This window comes from Scleropages formosus, chromosome 6 (genome assembly GCF_900964775.1).
Source record: "Scleropages formosus chromosome 6, fSclFor1.1, whole genome shotgun sequence".
In the NCBI taxonomy this organism is placed as follows: domain Eukaryota; kingdom Metazoa; phylum Chordata; class Actinopteri; order Osteoglossiformes; family Osteoglossidae; genus Scleropages; species Scleropages formosus.
In genome coordinates this window covers 33923580-33945894 of record NC_041811.1, presented here as the reverse complement: position 1 = coordinate 33945894, position 22315 = coordinate 33923580, and the positions used below count along the sequence as shown (strand labels likewise).

The window sequence follows — 22315 nt, the reverse complement described above, 5'->3', positions numbered from 1 at the left end:
AGTTTCTGCCCTACTGTAAAATAATAATAATAATAATAATACAGTGGTGAAACCTCGACGATTATTGTTCGAGCGCACGTCGTTTTGTCGCCCTTAAGTGTCTCAACAGCGCCCCCCATTGACCGAAGCCGCAGCATCGACACCGAACTGGAGGCACTGCGGAGATGCCCTTAAGACGAAGAAAAAAATGTATATTTGTTTAAAAACAAAAGCACACCAAGAGGTTAAATTCCTATAATTCTGTTTATAAGGACGACTGCTGAATGATTTTACCGTGTTGTTTAATATCATACTACAAGCACTATGATGTCATCTTATCCTTTCGCGTTTTTTATTTATTACAGCAGAGAAACACATTAATGTGCTATTTTAATCACGACACCAGCACTTGAGCAGATCTGCCTGTTTGTAATGTGCGCGCTTTCTGTTTTATGTCCGCAGACTGAGTGAACTGTTTTACTGCGGTGTTACGGGCCTGTCGGCGGTGGATGATTGAGGAGGAGAAAATCCAGGGAAGGATATCATCGTGTCGTCAGGACGAAACGCACGCGTGGCGAGCGGATTTGCACAGATCGCTGAGAAGACAGGGTCACGGACGCCACAGCTGCTTGTCGAAGTGCGTCTGGCAGCCGAGCGCAGAAACTCGACGCCGTCGAGCCCCGCTGTCAGGTGGCTGCGCTGCCATTGCGCAGTTTGGCCATTAGGTGGCGCCAACATCCAGCCTGCGCTTCCCAGGTGTCCGGGCACGTTGGACCTGCTGCAGGCGGACAGGTGACCCCAGCAGAGGGAGGAGAAGTAGGGGCCGCTGCAGTAAATTCAGAAAATTAGGGGTCAAAATCCAGTAAGTTGGCACTTTGCCTGTTTTTGTCTTGTTTAACCTTCGCTTGTTGGGGGGCTATCGGGTCTAGAAATTGCAGCTTAGATTGTGTCTGCGAAATAATATTTCTCAGATTTTCATCAGATAATTGCATTTATTACTTCCTCATTGAACTTGAAACGAATTGAACTTACCTACTTGCTAACCTTGTAAGTCACCTTGTTGCATAAAGAATGAGACTGAATTTTAGTAATATGCTTATTTAACCGAAGGGGGGCGCAGCGGGTTTGGCCAGGTTCCGACCTCTGGTGGGTCTGGGGTTCGAGCCCTGCGTGGGGTCCTTTGCGACGGACTGGCGTCCTTTCCTGGGTGTGTCCCCTCCTCCTCCAGCCCTGCGTTGCCGGGTTAGGCCCCGGTCCACCGCGACCCCGCTCGGGACAAGCGGCTTCAGCCAGCGTGTGTGTGTGTTTAACAAATGTTCTTCATTTACTCGAATATAACTCGCCCTTTTTTCCCCAAAATTCAAGTTTAAAAATCGGGGTGTGAGATATGCGGGAATTTTAGGAAACTACACTTTTTCAGGAAAAAAAATAAATAAATGGACGTTTGTAATTAAATCCTCAGTGTTCATTATAATTTATAATTCCTCCCAAAATGAATGCATTTAAATTTTAATTATCAACGTTATTTACGCGATGGGCCGCTCACCTTCATCACGCAATGTGCTTGAATCTTTAGCGACAACAATGCTTTTGTAATTAAATAAAAAGTTTCATTATTCCTCCTTGTCTTTTTTTTAAACAGGTCGCGCGACTCAACAACAAAGGCAAGCCGATGGTATGGTTGTTGAAATGCTGATTCTCTTAATCGAATTCCAAAATATCTGAAACTGCCGTAACAACATTGATTATCAGTTTCTTGCCGTTTTAAACTTCTTTCATGTGCGAGGTATATGCGAAACTTTTACATTTCTTTTCCTGTAAAGTAAAATTAGGGTTTCGAGATATACGCAAGGGCGCGTTATATTTGAGTAAATACGGTAATATGTAGATTTACATTTGTTCATTTAGCGGACGCTTTTCTCCAAACTTTGGACCAAAGTGATTGACAGCGTTAGTGCACCTACAATTATTTACCCATTTATATAGCTGGGTATGTTACTGGAGCATCTTTTTTTTTTTTAGAGTAAGTATATGTACCTTGCTCAAGCGTACTACAGCCAGGGATCGAACCTACAACCTGTGGATCCAAAGGACAGCTGTATATATATTATATATACTGTATATACGCACGGATAACAGCTGTGCTGTAGGAACAGTGTGCGTTCAGTTGGATATAAATGTATCCACGTTTTTATACTTAAATATATTATGGAGGGGATGCAGCGGGCTTAGCCGGGTCCTGCTCTCTGTTGGGTCTGGGGTTCGAGTCCTCCTTGGGGTGCCTTGCGACACACTGGCATCCCGTCCTGGGTGCGTCCGCCCACCCCCGAGCCTTGTGCCCTGTTTTGCTGGGTTAGGCTCTGGATTGCTGCGACCCCACTTGGGACAAGCGGTTTCAGACTGTGTGTGTGTGTGTGTGTGTGTGTGTATTATGAGAGATCACACTGTCACTGGTCCATCGATGTAGCTCTTTTTCACATAAAGAAATTGCAACCTGTGCTGTGTAATGACTTTCAGTTGAAGTTCTTTGCATCGGCCTTCTGCACATTACACACACTTGTCCCGAGCGGGGTCACGGCAACACAGGGCTCAGGGCTCAGGGCTGCAGGGGGAGGGGACACACCCAGGACGGGACGCCAGTCCACCACAAAACACCCAAAGCAGGACTCGAATCCCAGACTCGCCACGCAGCAGGCTCCGGCCGAACCCGCTGCGCCACTGTGCCCCCCTCTTCTGCACCTTAATATGAGACAAAGCAAGATCAATATTGATTAACGTACGAAAGGACCAGCGAAGCTCTTGTGCGGCTTCCCTCGTTCGATGCAGTCGTAGGTAGCGCACTAACACCTCTTATGGACTCTAATGCCACAGAACCTTCAGCCTGTGTGAGTTAATCCCTCTGACACAGAACTCATGTGGGCTGTGAGGGGCCATTCCAAGAGTTTATTTTGAGCAGAAATCCCAGCATTATCTTTTTTTATTATTATTATTGGCGTTCTCTGCTGCGTTTCTCCGTTTCGGACATCGTGGGCTTGATTTCGTAGGCCTGGAAAGGCGGCCTTGGTCAGCTCTGCAGAGCTCTGTTTTATACTCCAGTGCAATAGCCATGTCAGTGTGTGTGTTTTCTACATCGTTCACCAGAACCTGGGATGAACCAGGTGAATTCCAGCTTGGCAAAACAGTACCCTTCCAGTTTTACTGCCCAAATAAGGGAAAGAAGTGGACTGTTGCCCTGAGGCCAATGCCAGATTTAGACTGGATATGGGAAAGGTTTGAAAGCTGCTACATTCCTCCAGTGCACAAGTAAAACAAGGGCATAATTCAATAACAGAAAACTTGAGGGAGCTCAGGTGGTCTCCTTAGGGAAGCCGTAGAACGTTTTGTCGATCGGCCCGTGACGCTGTTCAGAAGTGCACCTTTGGGTGTGTTTGTCAGGTCTCCTGAAGGAGATGTCCTCATGGCCCATACGTCCGAGCTTTGAGCATCATGCTGTGGTAATTCCTAGAAAATGAATGAATAAATGTGAAAGTAAACATTGTTTCTGCTTCCAGCGGTCCTCCGGTCACGATGATGTAAAGATACAACTAAGCTTCCATGCGCCTGGTGATTAAGGAACAGGGCACCTTCTCAAAAGCCTGCACTTTCCTTCAGTTTCAGCCAGTGTGTCGATGTGATTTAAGTAGTTTAAAATAGCAAAGATCTGTCATAAATGTAATTTACCAAACCTGTTTAAACGAAACCAGTTGTAGGCCCTTCTTATCCCGAAAGGTGCTGCCCTTGTTTTAAGGAAATAATCCAGTTGAGGTGGTTCTGTTTCTATAGCAGTCACTTCTTTCAAAGCCAATTTTAAACTTGATTGCAGCCCAGCGATTGATACCTAAAATGTGAAAACTTAGTCTGCAGCGAAAGGATGTTTAAGCTAATACAGGCATCCCTCACTTTACAAACTCTCTTTATGAAAATTTCAGTGTAACAGCTCTTGACTTTTTTATACCCAATTTTCGATTTCTGAAAAAAAAATTAGTAGAATAAAAAGTGTCTAAAGAAGTTTTAAATCTGCACATCGTGTGAGTGAAGCTGAAGTGCAGTAATGTACTATAGTTGGCATATCTGCATCCAAATCCCTCCAGCTGTTGGTGTTAGGTTGGCACGGTGGCACAACGAGTAGCACTGCCATCTCACAGCCCCTGGGTGGTGTGAGAGGATGTGGGTTTGATCCCCTCCCAGTCTGTGTGGCGTTTGCATGTTCTCGCCGTGTCTGTGTGGGTTTCCTCCGGGTGCTCTGGTTTCCTCCCACATTCCAAAGACAGGCTCTTCGGGTTCACCCATAGTGTGAGTGTTCCACTGATGTATGGATGAGTGACCCATTGTAAGTAGTGTATCCAGCAGTGTAAGTCACTCTGGTAAATAAGGTGTGTGGGCTCATAACACTACATAGAGTTCACTGGAAGTTGCTTTGGAGAAAAGCATCAGCTAAATAAATAAATTTAAATGTGAGAGTGTTGCTTTACAAGAGTGGGGCATTATGGGAAGTGTATGTCATTCCACAGGAGTGTCTGTCAGCTGTATTGGGTGTGTTATTTAATTGGATAATAGTGGAGACAGCAGAGCAATTGGCAGGAAAAGTTTAGGTGATGTTTTTCCAGGTATGAATGTGCATTTTAGCAGCAGTGCGCAATTTCAGAAAGTTGTTCACAATAAACACTAGGTGTTCGGTGTGGATCCCTGCTTGATTTATTGATGGACGAAGAGGAATAAGGGGAAAAAAAAAAACCTCAAGTCAGTTTATAAACAGAAGTCACCGGCGGCTAAAAGTTGGAAGAGTTTTATTGTTAAGATTTCTGTCTTTCTGTTGCTGATCTCTCTTGCGGTCATGCAACTGGAGAAGAACCTTGGCATGATGCTTAAAAAAAGTGTCAATTTATCACTGAGGGTGTGGTAGTACTAGGCTGCGTGGGAGAGGAATGGATTTTCTCAGTGCAGTGATGTCCAGTGATGCTCCCCATACTCCATGCATAAAGATGCTAAATTTGATTAAATTCTAATTCAGTTTCTTTTCTAGAGTGCTTTCACGCAGTGACACACAGGGCTGAACAAAGGATGAGGAGACATAGCCGAAAGCAATATAGCCGATATAAAGCGAGCCTGTAGATAAAATATTACCTACACATTTAGCAACTACAATGGTACCTGGTAATGTTATAGAGTAAGGCAGCTGGCAGCTGAGGAAAGGAAAACAAAAGAACTCTTAACCGAAAGTGAAAGGGAGAAAAAAAAATAGAGCTCTGAGGGTTCAAGTGCCAGTGGCTACCCGCTCCTCCTGGGCATTCTGGATAGAAAAGGAATACTAATGGTTACAGCTATTTATAACAGTATTACAGTCACTAGAAGCTAATAAGTTGATGAGTTGATGTCCGGGCTCAGACATGCTGATCTCGTCCACCGTGACACGCAGTCGTCACTATACACGTAACACTGGTGTCGCGGTCGGTCTCGTCGGGTCTCATCTGAGCGATGCGCTCCTCCTTTTCGGCTCTCGTTCGCTTCCGCTTCTCGGCGGCTCCCGTGATCCCCAGCACCGCGCCGACGCAGGGAGGCCGCGCCGCAGCTATTCGTGACTCCTCCGTCTTCGAGCCCCTCCACCTGTGCCTGACACTCGAAACTGATCGCTTGCTTTTTCCCCAGAGAACAAAAGTGTCACCTTTTTACCCCACAAATACATCCGAGGTGAATATTCACGCCTCGAAAAACTCATTGTTAAAATGCATCCTGCGTGCGGCGTCACGTGCGTTTTAAATATGATTATTTTTAGGCTTATTTCTTTGCGCTGAGCACAGTGGAATTTAGCGCCATCGAAGATTATTAGATCATGTTAGTTCACGGACTGCTGTCTTGCATGTTGTGGAGATGACAGGTGTGTGTGCGTGTATGTGATCACGCTCCAGGAACCCATGTTCACATGTGAGCTGTAAGGTACTGTGTGTTCTGAACTGTAATTTCTAACATTTTCGAAAGCAAATTAAAGTTCTTCTGAGGATGCATTCAACCTCTAAATTATGTCTGCAGGCAAAGGCAGTGAAATGAAGTGAATTCCCATGGCAACAGCACATAGGCATTATTACACAGCCTGGGTCTTATCTTGCTCTGATATGGCCATGAATTGTCTTCTCCTTCTCGTCTGTGTCTGGAGGCTGAACTGAACGCGTAATTTGTTTGTCTCCTTCTTGTCCTTTTCATTAAATTCCCATGGATAACAGAAACAGTTTTCTCCCCCACTTCTCGTTTCCAAGCGCAGAGCTGCTCGAAAGTATGCGAAGCCCTCGTGTCCCTTAGTTTTACCACGAAACGGTTATTTGATGAGAATCGGTGTTTCTCACGCGACATAACAGGTGCGTAATGACCAATTCCATATGTTACTTTAGAGGAAAACGTGTGTGTAGAAGAAACACACAAGTAGTGCAGGTGCAAAAATGAGTGAAGCCCAAGTTGTACTGATTGAATCAAGTAGGTAAGTGGAATCAGGGGTGTAAATCATAATCAGTTACTCAATTTATGTTTATTTTGAGAGTTAAGCTTTGCATTTTATACACACACACATACACACATTGACGGAAACCGCTCGTCCCATACGGGGTCGCGGAGCCTGACCCGGCAACACTGGGCGCAAAGCTGGAGGGGGAGGGGACACACCCAGGGCGGGACGCCAGTCCATTGCAAGGCACCCCAAGCGGGACTCGAACCCCAGACTCACCGGAGAGCGCCACCGCACCCCCTTTATTCTAATGCTTTATATAAAAAAATAATGACAAACCAAATAATCTTAACGTACTTTCAAGCCGCACTGTATAAACACTTTCCCTGTAGGAGTCGCATATAATCTCCCAGAAGTCTGTGCATCCGGCGCCCTTATCGTTTCCTTCCCTCAGGGAGGCACCGAAAGCCCCTTTCAAACGGATGGCGTTTTTTCCTGCGTGCTGCATTTTCTGACTTTGCAGCTTTTGGCTCATATTTACTGACATAAAATTCACAGTAAGGAGGCGAGCGATCGTACGTGTAACAGGCAGCCGGCACAACGCTGGGGACTGAGGAATGAAGGTTATTAAGTTCCTGCTGACATCTAAACTGTCAGGATCCCCCGGTGATAAAGCGCAGCTGCCATCATAACAAAAACAGCAGAGTAACAGAATTCATTTGCTTCCTGTTTTCTGTAACAGCTGATGTTTTACTGTATTTTTGCTGTTAATTTAACAGAAGCTTCGTCTTAGATCTTAGAGCACCGAGCATCGGGTCAGAACGTTCGACCCCTTTCTCCTCCCTGCTATTCAACAGCATGAAGGCTGTAATGCTGTACTAGAGTGAACGGGGTAAACAGATAAGGGGAGGATGTGGCAAGGGATCATCTGTCTCAATAAACACCCTCCGCACCCTCCACCGTGACACACACACCTCATTCAATTGTAAATTTACTGCGGCGTCCCAGCCAGAGTGTACCGGGATAGGCTCCAGACCACCGCGACCCTGACATTTACATAAAAGTTTATTCATTTAGCAGACGCTTTCCTGCAAAGTGACGTACGTCTCGGAGAACAGTAGAAAAAGTGCATCGCGTCAACAGGAGGAGAGATTTGGATGCAGACACACGATTCTTGAGTACAGTCAATTTGTGTCATACCACGGTATAAACCAGTATACTTTACACGAGCTACTGTATATAGTTTTTTTTTTTAAAAATTACAGACATGAAGAAGCAGTCAAATAAAGTTCGCGATTGTGAATTATAAATCCGGAAACCTTGGAAAGAAGGCAAACGCTCTGTGGATCTTCACCAATTAAGTGTGACTGAAACGAGCCAGGAACGAAACCGAGGACCAAGTGTCACACAGCCATGTCCGGGACTCGCAATGGACACTTTTTCTCTCCTGCCCCCTCCTCTCCTCCCCTTTTCTTTTTTTTCGAGCTTTTTTTTACGCACGGTACCGCGAGCCAAACGATCCGACACTCTCCACGAGCGCACGCTGTAGGGCGGCTCTTTTGGTAATACCTGTACTATAAAAAGACAAAAAAGAATGTGTAAATATAACTGCATACAGGGGCATTATGAGGCAAACGGCATGGTGGCATGAGCACTCTGCTGTCACTCACATTCTCTCAGCGCCTCTCGGGTGCTGTGACTCATAGGCCGTCGATGCCGGAGAGATGAGCAAAACAGAAAGTCTGTTCGCTCCCCACCCCCCCGCCAGCACCCCGCACACGCGGCAGCAGGAGTCGACAGGCCTCCCAAGTGGTCCGAATAACTATCCCCTGTAGATTTTCTCAGGCGCCGCAGCCCATTTGCATGCTTGTCTTCTGCGTTTGCCTTCTCTTTAAACACCGGCAAAGAATAAGCTTTCCCTCGTTTTACCACGCCGTCACCCACGTGTCACCCTGGGGGTCAGCAGTCGCAGTTCGTGGCGTCGGCGGCACGGGGACGAGCCGCCCCTCCGAGGGCCTCCTGTATCTCGGTGGCCTGCAAAAACGGAGCTTCGTCCGAAATGAAAAGTGGCGCTTGTCACAACGAGAGTTTCCGACAAACGTATTAAAAATTATGCCACCGCGATGGAACATCAAAGGCTTCAGATGTGCGGCAGGAAAAATTCCATTTAGAGTCTGATCACTCAGTACTGGGGGTGTTAGTCCTAATGGGAGTGTCGCTTCCATCTGACTGCCCTGCGATGGGCTAGTGTCCCCTCATGGGTGTACCCCCCTTCGCCCAAAGGGCCTGAGATAGGTTCCGGAACCAAGCGACCCTGACTGGGACAAACATGCACGCGCACGCATCGTCTGAAACCACTCGTCCCAACCGAGGTCGCAGCGAGCCGGAGCCTAACCCGGCAACACAGGACGCAAGGCTGGAGGGGGAGGGGACACACCCAGGACAGGACGCCAGTCCATTACAAGGCACCCCAAGCGGGACTAGAACCCCAGACCCACCGGAGAGCAGGACCCGGCCAAACCCGCTGCACCACCGTGCCCCTCCCGGGAGAAACGGTTAATGTAAAATAAAAGGAAAAAAAACAACAGCAATGCTTCCCTTTGAAGTGTGTTTTGGATCAGCACGGTGGGCCGTCGGATCACAGCTGGGTGTCCGCTGTCCGTCTCGCCGAGGACACCGTACGTTGCCGGAACGAGGCCGAGCGAACACTAGAATGCAGCTTCACCCCAACAAGTGCTGAATATTAATGAGCAGGACTCCTACTCACAACCATATTTACCACTTTTTAGGCAAAGTAAAGGCCCTTCGGGACTTTGCTGACTCAGGGGAAAATTGGCTGGGCTGAGCTTTAGCAGTTAGGACACTGCTGTTTTACCGTAGAGCGAGACAGGGTGAGAAAATGTCAAACCCCAGCGGAAGAGTCTCGGAATGTGTGAGATGGAAAATGAACAGTGTTCATTTTGCCTCTCCACCTTCCTCCAGCACACCTCCTCGAAAGGGGTGGGGGGTGCGATTTACAGTTAGTCACCTCGCTGATTCTTTTCTCCAAAGCAGCTTACACTGATTTTCCCATTGATACAGCTGGGTAATTTCTACTCTATCAGTTCAGGGTAATTACCATGCTCAAGGGTACTGCGGTGGGACGTGGGTCCATTCAAATGTGGGTCCTGTCAGTCCAAAAGTGGCAGCTGGGGGCAGCTAGTAGGGTTAGGGTTACAACTGCTGCCTTGGGACTCAAAGGTTGCAGGTTTCAATCCCACCTCCAGCTGTAGTGCTTTTGAGAAAGGTACTTACCCTAAATTACTCCAATAAAATGTATAAATAGGTGAATAATTGTAAGTTGGGGGGCGCGGTGGTGCGGCGGGTTTGGCCTGTGCCCGCTCTCGGGTGGGTCTGGGGTTCGAGTCCCTCTTGGGGTGCCCTGTGACAGACTGGCGTCCCGTCCTGGGTGTGTCCCCTCCCCCTCCAGCCTTGCGTCCTGTCTTGCTGGGTTAGGCTCCGGTTCGCCGTGACCCTGCTTGGGACAAGCGGTTTCAGACAATGTGAGTGTGTGTGTGAGATAATTGTAAGTTGCTTTGTAGAAAAGTGTCAGATAAATGAATAAATGTAAGGCAGTGGATCTAACCACTACCGCAGAGTGCTGCTGGGAGGAAACCGGAGTACACCGGTGAAATGGCCAGTGTACAAAGAGCTGACGTGTGTTTGAAGACAGTAAGACGATGGAAAGGGGCGGGGGGGGTGTTCCACAGAGGGAAATAGGGAGTGCGGCCCACATGTGAGTGCAACCACACGCAGCCACAGCGCTAATGGGAGCAGCAGCCGGGCGCCATAAGGAAGTTTGTCAATATTTAATTATCCATCTGCCAATCCGTGTTTGGAAAAACAAATGAGCGGCGCAAACGAGAAGGGATCCCAACCCCCGCCGGTGCGGCTATGCAGAGAGCGCTGCTCGGATTGACGTCAGCGCCGTTGACGGGCCGCAGACGCTGAGCGCGGCAGCGCGCTTCTCGGGCAATTCGATCCCCCGCGGAAGGCGGAAACTGCCCGGCGTCGTCCCGCGTGCGGCAGCTGCTCTTCGCTCGCTGAGGCGGCGCCTCTTTATCAGCGCCGGCCCCGTTCCCTGGTCCTCGCAGCACCGTCGCCTTCCTGTTTGCTCTGCGCGTGTAGGTTCCTCACAGATAAAAGACTCGTTTTAGCAGAAATATGAATGAAATAAAGGTTTAAATCCATGTCAGCATTCTCTAACCCCCCCCCAGCCTCAAAATCATAACCTTTCAGATGTTTTTCTCTCTCATTCACCTGTTGGTCCAAGTCAGGGTCGCGGTGGTGCGGAGCCTATCCCAGAAGTACAGGGTGCGAGGCTAGTGAGGGGACACCCTGGACAGGACGCCAGTCCACTGCAGCTCGCATTGCTCTGTTTTTGGAATCACTGCGTTTATGTTCAGTGCAGCATCTGCACATTTCTGGTGAAACCCTCCCATTTTTTAATTCTGTTGTTTATTACACATTATTATTATATTACGCATCTAAATCCAGGGTGGGGTACAAACTACACAACCTCTTTAACGTCCTCCAACACATTGTTTTTTCAGGGCAATCGAGATGAACATTTTATAATTAGACAAACCAGGGAAATCATCTAGGGGTGCCAAGATTTGGGGGACCAGATTTTACTACTACAATCAAATAATAACTTTGTAAAAATTTTTTAAAAAATGGTTAATAATAAAGACTATCAGAAAGTTGCAGAAAATCTGCTGCCTTATATATTACGTTAATATCATGTGAGGCATCGCTGTTCAGTTCCTTTAAAGTACTGCAACTTTATAGGTAACACTTTCAATGAAATGAACTGTCAGTCTGTAGTTAATTGTATGAACCTATTTGTTCCCTTGACAAACTTCAGTCTCAAATAAATTTTCACCCCGTTTTCAACCATTACCGCAGTTATGTTCTGTGCACATACATAATTCGTACATGCGTGATCATAATTACATTAAAAATGCCATATTACCTACCATTCCATTAAGATATTTTATTTGTAATTGCAGTTTTTCCCCTTCTTCATGATCTGTGCCTGTCCATACATGTGAAACATTTAATAATACATAACATTACATAATATATACATAATACTTAATAAGACATTTTTGTCATGTACATGTATGTGTGTCTTTATTAATTTAGAGATAGTAGTCTTAGGGGTGCAGCATGGATTCCTGCCACGAAAGCACTGGAGCGGCTGAAAAACTTGTCCATCTTCCCCTGATATATTGATATTTCTGTTGTTGATATATTGTGTGTTTTCCCCTGATGGCAGAAAAACTTGTATCTGCACAAGACCTGATCATGCACTACACCCCAGACTGACTGCTACGCTCCTCCACCTCTGCCTGCTTGGTGGTCCTACGCACAAAAGGTCCAAAATCAAAAACGGAAAGATTTTCTCTTCTGGCTCCAATGTAATGGAATGACGTTCCTCTCTCACTCGGAACTGCTGAATCTCTCTCTACGTTTACGAAGGGTCCCGAAACTCACCTCTTTTAGACTCACTTGTCCGCTGATCCCTTCAGAGCGTGATAAACGTGTAAATGTTTATGTTTAATAATTCAGTGTTTGGAAATTGGTGAATTATGGATAAACTTTTTATGCAGCTGCTGGTGCGATGTAAATGTTTACGTTTAATAATTTCGTGTTTAGAAATAGCAGAATAATGGATAAACTTTCACGCAGCTACTCGTGTGCTGCATACTGGTTCGTATGAAGGAATGTGACAAATGAGCTGTGCTTTAGAATCGCGCGTCTGCATCCAAGTCTCTCCTTTTTGTGATTCTCGCTGAGACGTACGTCGCTTCGGAGAAAAGCGAAATAAATAAATGCAAATGTGCGTGTGTTGCAGGTAGCAGCAGCAGCAGCACCCTTGCAATGCCTGTTTCTTCATGTAAGCGACGGCTCTCGCTCATGTACAGGTGCGTGACCGTGTGCTCCGAACAGAGCGGCTGGCCTCGAACCCCAGCTCTGTCACTGCTAAGGACTCTCGTTGGTGCTCGCAGATACTATTCTGGAAAGCGGGGATGGTGCACTGCTCTATATTATTTTGGGAAGCACCCAGAGTGACCTTGGGAACCAGCGACTCGTAAATCGCGGAGCTGCTGGGACGTCTCTGACACTGTAAAACAGGACGTGCAGTGATTTTAAAGGTTCAAATTCCCTCCTGGGCAACACTTTGTTCTTGTATATCCGTTCTCCGTTATTATATTGGCTGCTTTATTTCTCAAGAAAAAGAACTGTCGACTTCCCGTTAGATTAACAAGTGTTTTTTACAACAGGAACAGCAACGCATCCTTCCCTCACGAGTCAAAAGCATTTCGACAACATTTACTTAAACAAATGCATTTAACAAGCCTTCTGATGGGAATCTTTGTTGCATCAAGGATCATCCCTGCCCTCATTCCTTCATGCTACCAATCAAAGCGTCTACATCAAAATAGAAAATAGAGGCGTAGAAAGACCACCTTTATGACTGATCTCGGTGATATTCGACAGCCAGGGGTTCCCACGAGAATTTTTAAAGGGATGGTAAAGCCTAAGAGCCTGATGGAAAATTGATTTAAAAAAAAAAACAATAAAGGAGCGCTCACATTTGCCCTGTTAAATCACCTGTGGTCTCGTTTGAAAGTTGCCTTCAGCAATACGGTGAGGTGGCACCGAGACCCGGTAACAGATGATGAGTAGCGTTTGTGGTTCGAGACAGAGGATGTCTTTCATGCATGCATGCATGGAAGGGCTCTTTACCAACCTCTGTCCCTCTCAAAACATGTATCTGCTGTCCACTGCTAAGTATAGCTCACCATGTACTTCTCTTGGTTCCTCTTGTATCGTCACATTTGCCCTGAAGAGTTTCGGGATCCTGGACAGGGGTGAATGCAACTGGATACCTGTATTCCACTGGACATCACTGCATCCCCTATAAGACAAGGCATTTGATCATGAGTAAATAACCAAGTAATAATTATGACATTCATTGCTGTGGACACCACTAAATAGATGCTTTTTTGTCCTACTCATATCAAACTGTAGAGGGCGCAGTGCTAAAAGATCCTATATAGTACATTGGCTCCTTAGGATTGCAATTCTGTTACTTCAAAATCGCCTTTACCTTTAAATCATAATCAGTGGAAGCTGCATAACATAATTATCCTTCCATTTATTACCCAGTTAAGTTCTGTAATTCCCTCAGCTCACGCTATAATAAATAGAAAAAACACATCAATTAATTCTCAGTAACTGTCTGGAGCCTTTTCTGGAAGCAAAGGGCATGAGAGAGAGTTCATTATGGACAGGACCCAGTCCATCAACATGTAACACATTTTTATTCACATCAAACCATATTAAAACTCATTTAAAAATACCAAAAATAAAAAATTCATCATCTGTACAACCTCCTATTGATTCCTGATTGCTGACTGATTCATCTCATAAACACGTCCAACCTTTGTCAGCTTTAGTCACTTTCAACTTCATTTACACAAACAATAAAAGCTTAATTATAGGGTAAGTCGGTATAAATCTTGGACATCGCTATAATAAATATAAATGATAAAACTTCTCATTTTAACATGTTTTTAACTTCAAAATATAATTAATTCCTTTTACAGTTAATGAAAACAAGCTTATCTCACAAAATCCCATTTAGTGCCAATAGCTGACCAATTTATTCCATAACTGTGCCTGACATTCGTCATCTAATTGATCAATAAAGAATAAAACACAAGCTGTAAACACTGTGGAAGTAAATTGACTGAAGATTGTCCCACACTCCTGTCCTGCTTGGGCCCATTTATTTGCCAGCTGACGACTGGATGTGGAAACGCAGATCTTTCTCCACAAAGGACAGAAATTTTAGGAAAAAGAATGTGAAATAGAACAACATCCATTTCAAAATTAACATAATTTTCAATATTTTTGAAAATTTTAAAGTAACTGTTCATAGCATTGAAAGCCAGTGTAATTACAGTTCAGTAAAGAAACTATTACATGGATCAAGAGTAAATGTTTAAAAAAATAGTGATTCCAGGTGTCCAAATCATGAATAAATGTTAAAATGTGATTCACATTAATGAAACACTATATATACATATTGTATTTAGATATTACTGCATATCCATTTTCTACTCAAAAGATGCTTACAATTCCTAAATAATGGAACAAATGGGATATGGTGTTTTTTTGTTTTCCTCCACACTGTTGCCAGGTGCCCTAAATGGCAACATTGGACATGGTAAAATTCCTCTGAACCATCTCCACTTTTTCCCCAATATGCGCATTTTAACTTCATTCTTCTTTTTTAAATCAATCTATTGAACTTTTCAGTTCTAGACTTTCCAAAACATATTTACTGTTTATATTCTTGAATGACATAATCAGTAATGATTTTCAGCGATAATGCTTTTTAAATACGTTGGAGCCGAAACATCTTTTGCAATTTTCAGCTCAACCGCTGAAGGTTTTCTTCAGTTCCTCTTCATCACCAGATGCTGGCAAAGTCACACCCAGGAAGTTGCTGCAGAAAATTAAATGGCTGAACTACAAATCTTTTTTATTAAGAGTTCGACAGCTATTATTTACTTTGGCATCAATCAGCTCTGGTCTTGGTGGCACGAGGTCAGCAGATTCTTCAGCTCACAATGGCAGTTAAATTGTTTGAGTCAAGACACTAATTTACATCTGGTGGTTCACTGAGCAGCTGGAACAAAAACCTCCCAGACTTGGCCCTGCAGGTTTGTAGCGAAGAAATCAGCTATACTACGGTAAACTACAAATCCATTGTTTGGTTTTATTGTTCAAACACAGACCCCGCAATGATGCAAAGTGACAGTTCTGTACTCAGTTTCAATATCACTCTACTAATATTTCTTCTGTGTCCTATCCAGATATTTCAGACAGTTACAATATGAAGTTTGATGGGTCTGGGTGATCAATGCGAAAGTATTCCTGCTGGGACAGTGATAGGATTAAAGGAAAAATACACTTCTAAGGGAATATCCCACGTGAAAACAGTGAAGAAAACAATGAATCGTGTTGCTCTTCATGCTCATTTTTGGTGCAGCAGCCTGAATCGTTGCTCTGCGGTCACATTCCATCCCACTCTGAATAACTGCGAACCGACGACAGCTTTTTAACATATGAGATGGTGCCGCCAGCCTTAGTTTAAGCAGCGTTCAAGTTATTTCAAGCAACACTTGCACCCGGTCTGGGGGTTGAACTGCACACCAAACCTGCCCCCAAGCAACCTCAGTTCCGCATCATCTACAGCTGTGTCCATGAGATCCGTCACCCATCCAATGTCAGTGACCGCTTGTCCCAAGTAGGGTCACGGTGGTGCGGAGCCTATCCCGAAAGCATCTGGTCCAAAGCTAAGGGAAGTACACCCCGGACAGGACGCCAGTCCATTGCAGAGATGTACACAACATTTTAGTGCAATTATAACTGCTGCTTCTCATTTATTATCAGAGGCCCTGACATGAAGCTCATGAGCTCAACAAAATTTTGAAAGCGACCGATTTGATGAAACACTTTTGACCGTGTTCCACTACGCTCCCAGGGGACCGGTGCATCCCTTGTGTGCAGAAAGTACCTGCTGTAAATTTGGTCAAGAGACAAAATAAACAGAAAAGTTGATAAATAAAAAAGGCCCATTATGGTTTGTAAACTTTGTTCATGGTTATACTCCTCTTTTATTTTACCTCAATTTTAGCTGCAGATTTTTATTCTAAGCGAGACTCCTCTTATTTCATTCAGTAAAAATATTTCCTGAGAAGTAATTCAGAGATTATTCTAAAAATGAATTATTAAGGAATGAAACAGAAGCAGGTGTAAACTAGGGGGGCGCGCGGCAGGCGCGCGCACTACCTGTTCCCGTTCGCTGCCATTGTGTTTCCAGCACGAGCTCCTTATGTTTCGCAGCTAAAATGTGGACAGCTTTCAAATAAGCTTCCCGCGAGCTCGCAGCAACGAAACGTGCATGAACGGCAGTAAATGTGCGTCACGGCAGCTCCGATCACACAGAACTGGGGAGGGGGGGAAACAGGAGAAAGGAAAAGGCGGCAATCAGCTGATCCGAATACAGTACTTTTGAAATGAGCTACAGAGAGGGGAGGGGGGAGACATCCGGGATGCGCGCAGCCAATGAGCGCGCTCCACATGCGAGCAGTGATCGGCGCGTGCGGAGCGGACCCGCGGGCGGCCGCGGGACGCGATTGGCGCTGATGACGGCGGGCAGCGAGTGACTGGGAGCCGCAGCTCGAGGAACGCGAGAAGGACGTGCGAGCGCGAGGGACGGCACTGTGCTAGCAACGTAGCTAGTGGTCTCTGTCAGCACTGGCAAACAGGGGAAATTTTTTTTTTATAAATTATATAACGTGTTCTTAGTGTGAATTTGTTGTCCGTGTGTGCCAAGTATGTCATTTAAACGTTGTTGTTTAAATTCTGTGTAGTTTTATAATCAGTACAGCCGGGGGGCAGTTGGTTACAACCACCATCCGTCTCCGTTCAGATTTAGCTAGCCCGCGCTAAGTCGCTTAGACACCATCGCACCGTGTCGGAAATTTTCTCAAACGTGAGTTTTGGCCACGGCGGATTTGTGGACCGTGCCGCGTGTTTTGCGACCTAGAGAGACCGCCGTACGACGGTTTTCTTTCGGCCAAGGGGACACGAGTGAAAGGAGCGGCGGCGGACCGGCTGAGGTACAGCATGGAGAACGCGCACACAAAGACAGTCGAAGAAGTTTACAGCTATTTCAGCGTGAACGAGAGCACCGGCCTGGCCCTGGAGCAGGTCAAGAGGCAGAGGGAGAAATGGGGCCCGAACGGTGAGCTGCTTCTCTCTATTTCTGTCTGATGGATGGCGGTGACGGCTGGATGTCGCCGGGGGTCTTGAGTCTTGAGAAGAAGGAGAAGGAGGGGGTGCCGGTCACTGAGCGCGAGGCCCCGGGTACCGGCGGCGTGCGCGACACCCAGCAGTGAAAATTGCTGACGTCATATGTGCAGCCTCGTGGGTCTGAAGCCGCTTTACGTTCTCCCGGACGCGCACATCCGTGTCTCTCGGCTGGATTTTCACACAGAAATACCATAATTCGGAGTGGCCTTAATACATCCGTGTCTGACCGGCGATCCGATTGTGTCTTTCGGTCGTTGCGGAGCTGCGCGCGCAGGCCGCCGAGTTCCCGGTTCGTTGGCCGGTCTTTGAGATCGGTGACGCCAAGCGGTCGAGCTGGTGCGGTGCTTTTTACAGGGCAATTTCTTGAAGTAAAAGCACATGTTACAGTAGCTCAGGTTAGCCGGTCGGCCGCTCAGCTCACCCCCCCCCCCCGATTGGCATGCGCGCGCGGTGACTGTGCCACATGATTATTATCCCGGTATTGCAACACTCTGCTCTGCTGCATCTTGGTTTTGATGGCGTGGGCAGCCTCATTTAGTCTAGATCTGCTTTGCAGTAAAAATTGAATGTTTCGATACTGTAGATCATGGCAGAGCACAACCAGGTGGTGATTGGTCTTGTAAATAACGAAGTATGTTGAACTTCTTGTTTTTAACCCTTTACTCTTTCTGTCTTTCTGATATTCCCTGAATTGTCTGGCCTCCAGAATTACCCGCAGAGGAAGGTAAGTACCATTTCCCCTCATCCCCCGAGTTTATTTCTGTTTAGTGTGATTCAGTACACAGTTAACCACAAGTTTTACTGCAATGCATCCCAGACTCATTGCTGTGCTACTGGTTTCTAACAGTCCCTTCCTTCCACAGGAAAGTCTTTATGGGAACTTGTTGTTGAACAGTTTGAAGATCTTCTAGTCCGAATTCTTCTGTTGGCAGCTTGTATATCTTTTGTAAGTATAGCATCTTAGTGTCTTTTCCTATATTATTGTTGTCTTCCCTCACCTTATGAAGGTAATGCATTCCTGAAACCCCATTGTGAAGCGAATTCTCTTAATTCGGGTCCTATATGCCCAGGCAGTCCCCGGGTTACGAACATCCGACTTGCTACAACCCGTAGTTAAGAACCACCCCGTTTAAAAATATTATTGTTCATTATTATTAATTACTAGAAATGTGATCAGTCATTGTGGATATTCTGATAGTTGTATGCAGCTATTCATGTGACGAACATTCTTTCATGGTGGAAAGAAACAGTTAACGATCATGCGTCTGCATCTGCCTCTCTTTCTAAATACATTTTCTGTGAGATGTACGTCGCTTTGGAGAAAAGCATCTGCTAAATGAATAAATGTAAAGGTAAAGCCTACTCTACTAAATTCGAATTACATACAATAGTTTGTAAAAACAAATTGGGCGCCACTTTGCGACACACATTGAAACATTGCGTGTCTACAGCGGTTCTTTGGCTTGTGGGTGCGTGAGCCTGAGGCAGGACAAAGACTTCCTTCTTTTCAGTCGGACTGTCACGCCCGTGACCTCACCCTGAACATCCGCACCTGCCCAAAATCAGAGCAGCGGGGTATAAAGAAGCCACCCCTGCAGAATCTCATTTGAGAAACCTGTCTCTCCAGTGCTCTCAAGTGAATCCACGGCAACGTACCTGTCCTTCCAAGTCCCTTGTTCTCCTCAATCTCTTATTCCTGCTCCTGATGTCCACGGGTCCCGACACTTGCATCGCCTCCTCAACTACAACGTCGGATTTTCCAAGACTTACGTTTGTGCGTTGACCATCCCACTCCTGCCCCAACCACGAATCTCGCCTGCTCCCTTGTGTACCAACAAAGATTCACGATTGGGTCCACACACACCCATCTCAGTCTCCTGCGCACCCAGTATGACGCAGACCACGTTTAAGTGTATCGTGTGTGTTACTGTGTTTGGCTTTAATTTTTTTGTCCTTACAAAAAGATTAAACCCAAATGTATTAACACACAAAAACGATCACGATTGAAACTAAAGTAGAAATAATAAAATGATCGGAAAAAGGTGAAACGCCAGCGAACATTGGTTTCTTTAATGTTTTTTTTTATACCTACACACACATCATCTCTCCTTTCTCTATTATAAACACTGTAGTTAAATTTATCATTACATTGTATTATTACTATATTGTTATATGAAAGATGTTTTAGTCTATCTGGAAGTGTTTTAATGTTTTTATGCGTAGTAAGGTACACAATATACTAAGACAAATATTAAACTGACATACGAACCGTACTTAACTGTTCTGACTTGCATGTAAATCTGACTTAAAGACAGACCGAGGAACAGAATTTGTTTGTAATCTGGGGATTGCCTGTATATTTATTAATTTGGCTGATGTTTTTCTCCCATGCAACTTGTATCTGGCTAGTTATACTGGAGCAATTGTAGGGCAAGAACCTTGCTCAAGGGTACTACAACAGTGTCTTTCTTATACAAAGACAACACCGGCTCTAATCACTATGCTACCAGCTGCCCCTGACATAATGACCAATAGTCTCAATGATAAAAAATGTTTTTGCTTTCTTGAGCTCCAAAATTGGCTCCCTTTTATGCTAAAATATTACCAAATTCATTTAAAATGGACACAGTTACTTTAGTAGTTAACAAATAACACAAGGCAGTTTTCTTTCATGAATTACTGTGTGGCTGTCCATGCTCTTGTTAGCTGTTTTATGTACTACACAGTCATGACAGTATTGGTTTCCTCTGTCTTGATTTTGTCTTTTGAGTCCATCGGATATTCTGAATTGTCATATGTGTCTTACATTGCTCTGTTGTATAAATGGGTGAATGATTCGTTAAAGGTTTTAGCTAAATAGAAGCTGCTAATCATTTTATGTTGCCTTCTGGAAGAACATCTGTAAGATGAGACATTTACATTTATTCATGCCCCTTGGGTGTTGGGAGGGCGTGTGTGTGTATATATGTGTGTGTGTATATATATATATAATGTGTGTGTATGTGTGTGTGTGTGTGTGTATGTATATATATATATATATGTATGTATATATATATATGCGTGCATATGCAGTCCTTCTAAATGCAAGGAAGTGTCTAAGATGAATTAGGAAAATTAAATGAAACTCAAGTCAAATTCTTGTAATACAGATGGGTGTATCTGGGGATGTGACATTTACATTACATTTACTCATTTAGCTGACACTTTTCTCCAAAGCGATTTACAATGTTACTTACGCCTTCCACCCCTCCTGGGGCACAGGCCACCAACAAGTTTCTGTAGCTGCCAAGGTTTTTATGGTGTGGGGTAGCTATGCACATGCCAAACACTTCACTTTTCTCTGACTGGCTTGGGAGCCTCCATGATGGAGTTTTATAATGTTAATGTTACAGTTATTACAGTTACAAGCTTTCAGTTATTTACCCATTTATACAGCTAGGTAATTTTACTGGAGATATTTTAGGGTAAGTTGTTCAAGGGTACTGCAGCTGGAAGTGGGGATTGAACCTGAGACCTTTGGATCCTAAGGCAGCAACTCTATTCACTGTGTTACCAGGTGTTCCCTTGACCAGTTATTTTTGCCACTCTTAAGTGCAGACCATGATATTAAATAGAACCCTTTTCTGTTTTGGAGTGTAAAGTGTCACCCTTCTCTGAGGGAGGTGATTGGACTAGTCATTTATCCTCATCTTGTCTTTTCTCTTAGTTCAGATTTATTATGCATGATGGATTAGTCAGTCGTGTAATGAGACGACCGTTTTTGAAATACACTAAGAATGCATCTAATGTTTTATCTGTGCTTATAAATGAAGCAGACTGCTTAGTAGGTATATCAGAACAGTGCAAGTTCAGCCAAATTTAAACGCATCATTTTGAATCTAATGGAGCAGCTGTATGTTACAAATATTTAATTGGCAAACGAACAAATATACTAGTAAATATCTTTGTCAAAACTTAAGTGAAACAAAAGGTATGAATAGTTTTTGCATAAAATGTATTAGTTTATAATATGTAGTTATCTGTAAATAGCTTTATTTTGAAAAGTAATTAAGGCTGTTTAGAATATCTTATGTTAACAATACTGAAACCGTAGCTGTGTTATGTGAAGCAAACTTAAAGTAGCAATTTATAAGTGTTTAAAGAAGTATTAAATATCTCCTCTTCCCATAAGGTTGAAAAATGGCTGCAGCTCAGATGGTGTCATGTTGGTTGGAAGGGGATTAGCTAAGGCTGTTGAGGCTAAATAAATGTTGTCATACATGGGGGTGTATGCCTAGTCTCAAGTTACACTCAAGAATATCACAGAGTTGTTTGCAGTTAAACAGCTGAGAAGGTTATCTCTGTCTGGAATGGTGGCAACAGATCGTGCTGAGTTATTGGCTGGGCTTTGCTTTTCAAGAAACTTTGAGACAGCTGCTTCATCCCAGGGACGTGTCACTGGTTTCCTTAGATGTGCATTACGTAGCGTGATACATTCTGTTCTTCTTTGAGATGTTGATTCAAAATATGAATCAAATTTTTTTCCAAGTAGGTTGAACTCCAGGTTGGTATTGCCACTTGGTTTTATTAAATGTGGAAAAAGTGGTCTACTCAGTAATTCATATGTAGGATATGCAAGATGGTTACATTCTGACCGTGCAGCTCACTTCATTTTATGTTACATTCTATTGCCCTGGATGCCGTTCAGCACTACTGTGCATCAATTGTTGTGTACATCAGGAACTTCAGTGGATTGAGCTGTTAAATCTCAATGTGTGTTGCTGCCTCTCATGCCCACAGGCCCCCACGTTAAATGACACTGTTTACTATATTTACTTGCCACTGATATGGAGGGAGTTTTCTGCAGTCATGGTTGGCCTGTTTGTTGACTTGTGAGACTTTTGCCTGCCAGTTATGGCTACTCTTAGAATAGCTTAAATTTGCAGT

The 22315-nt window shown here is 44.6% G+C and overlaps 1 protein-coding gene across 1 annotated transcript in view; it reads left to right on the top strand.

Moving 5' to 3' along the window:
* Positions 1–17203: 17203 nt before the first annotated feature.
* LOC108934934 (sarcoplasmic/endoplasmic reticulum calcium ATPase 2) overlaps positions 17204–22315 on the top strand; it is a 35849-nt gene continuing 30737 nt past the window's right edge. Inside the window, exons 1-3 of the mRNA XM_018753165.2 lie at positions 17204–17321; positions 18096–18113; positions 18253–18335. Of these exons, the coding sequence (XP_018608681.1) occupies positions 17204–17321; positions 18096–18113; positions 18253–18335 (219 nt within the window). The remainder of the gene's footprint in view (positions 17322–18095; positions 18114–18252; positions 18336–22315) is intronic.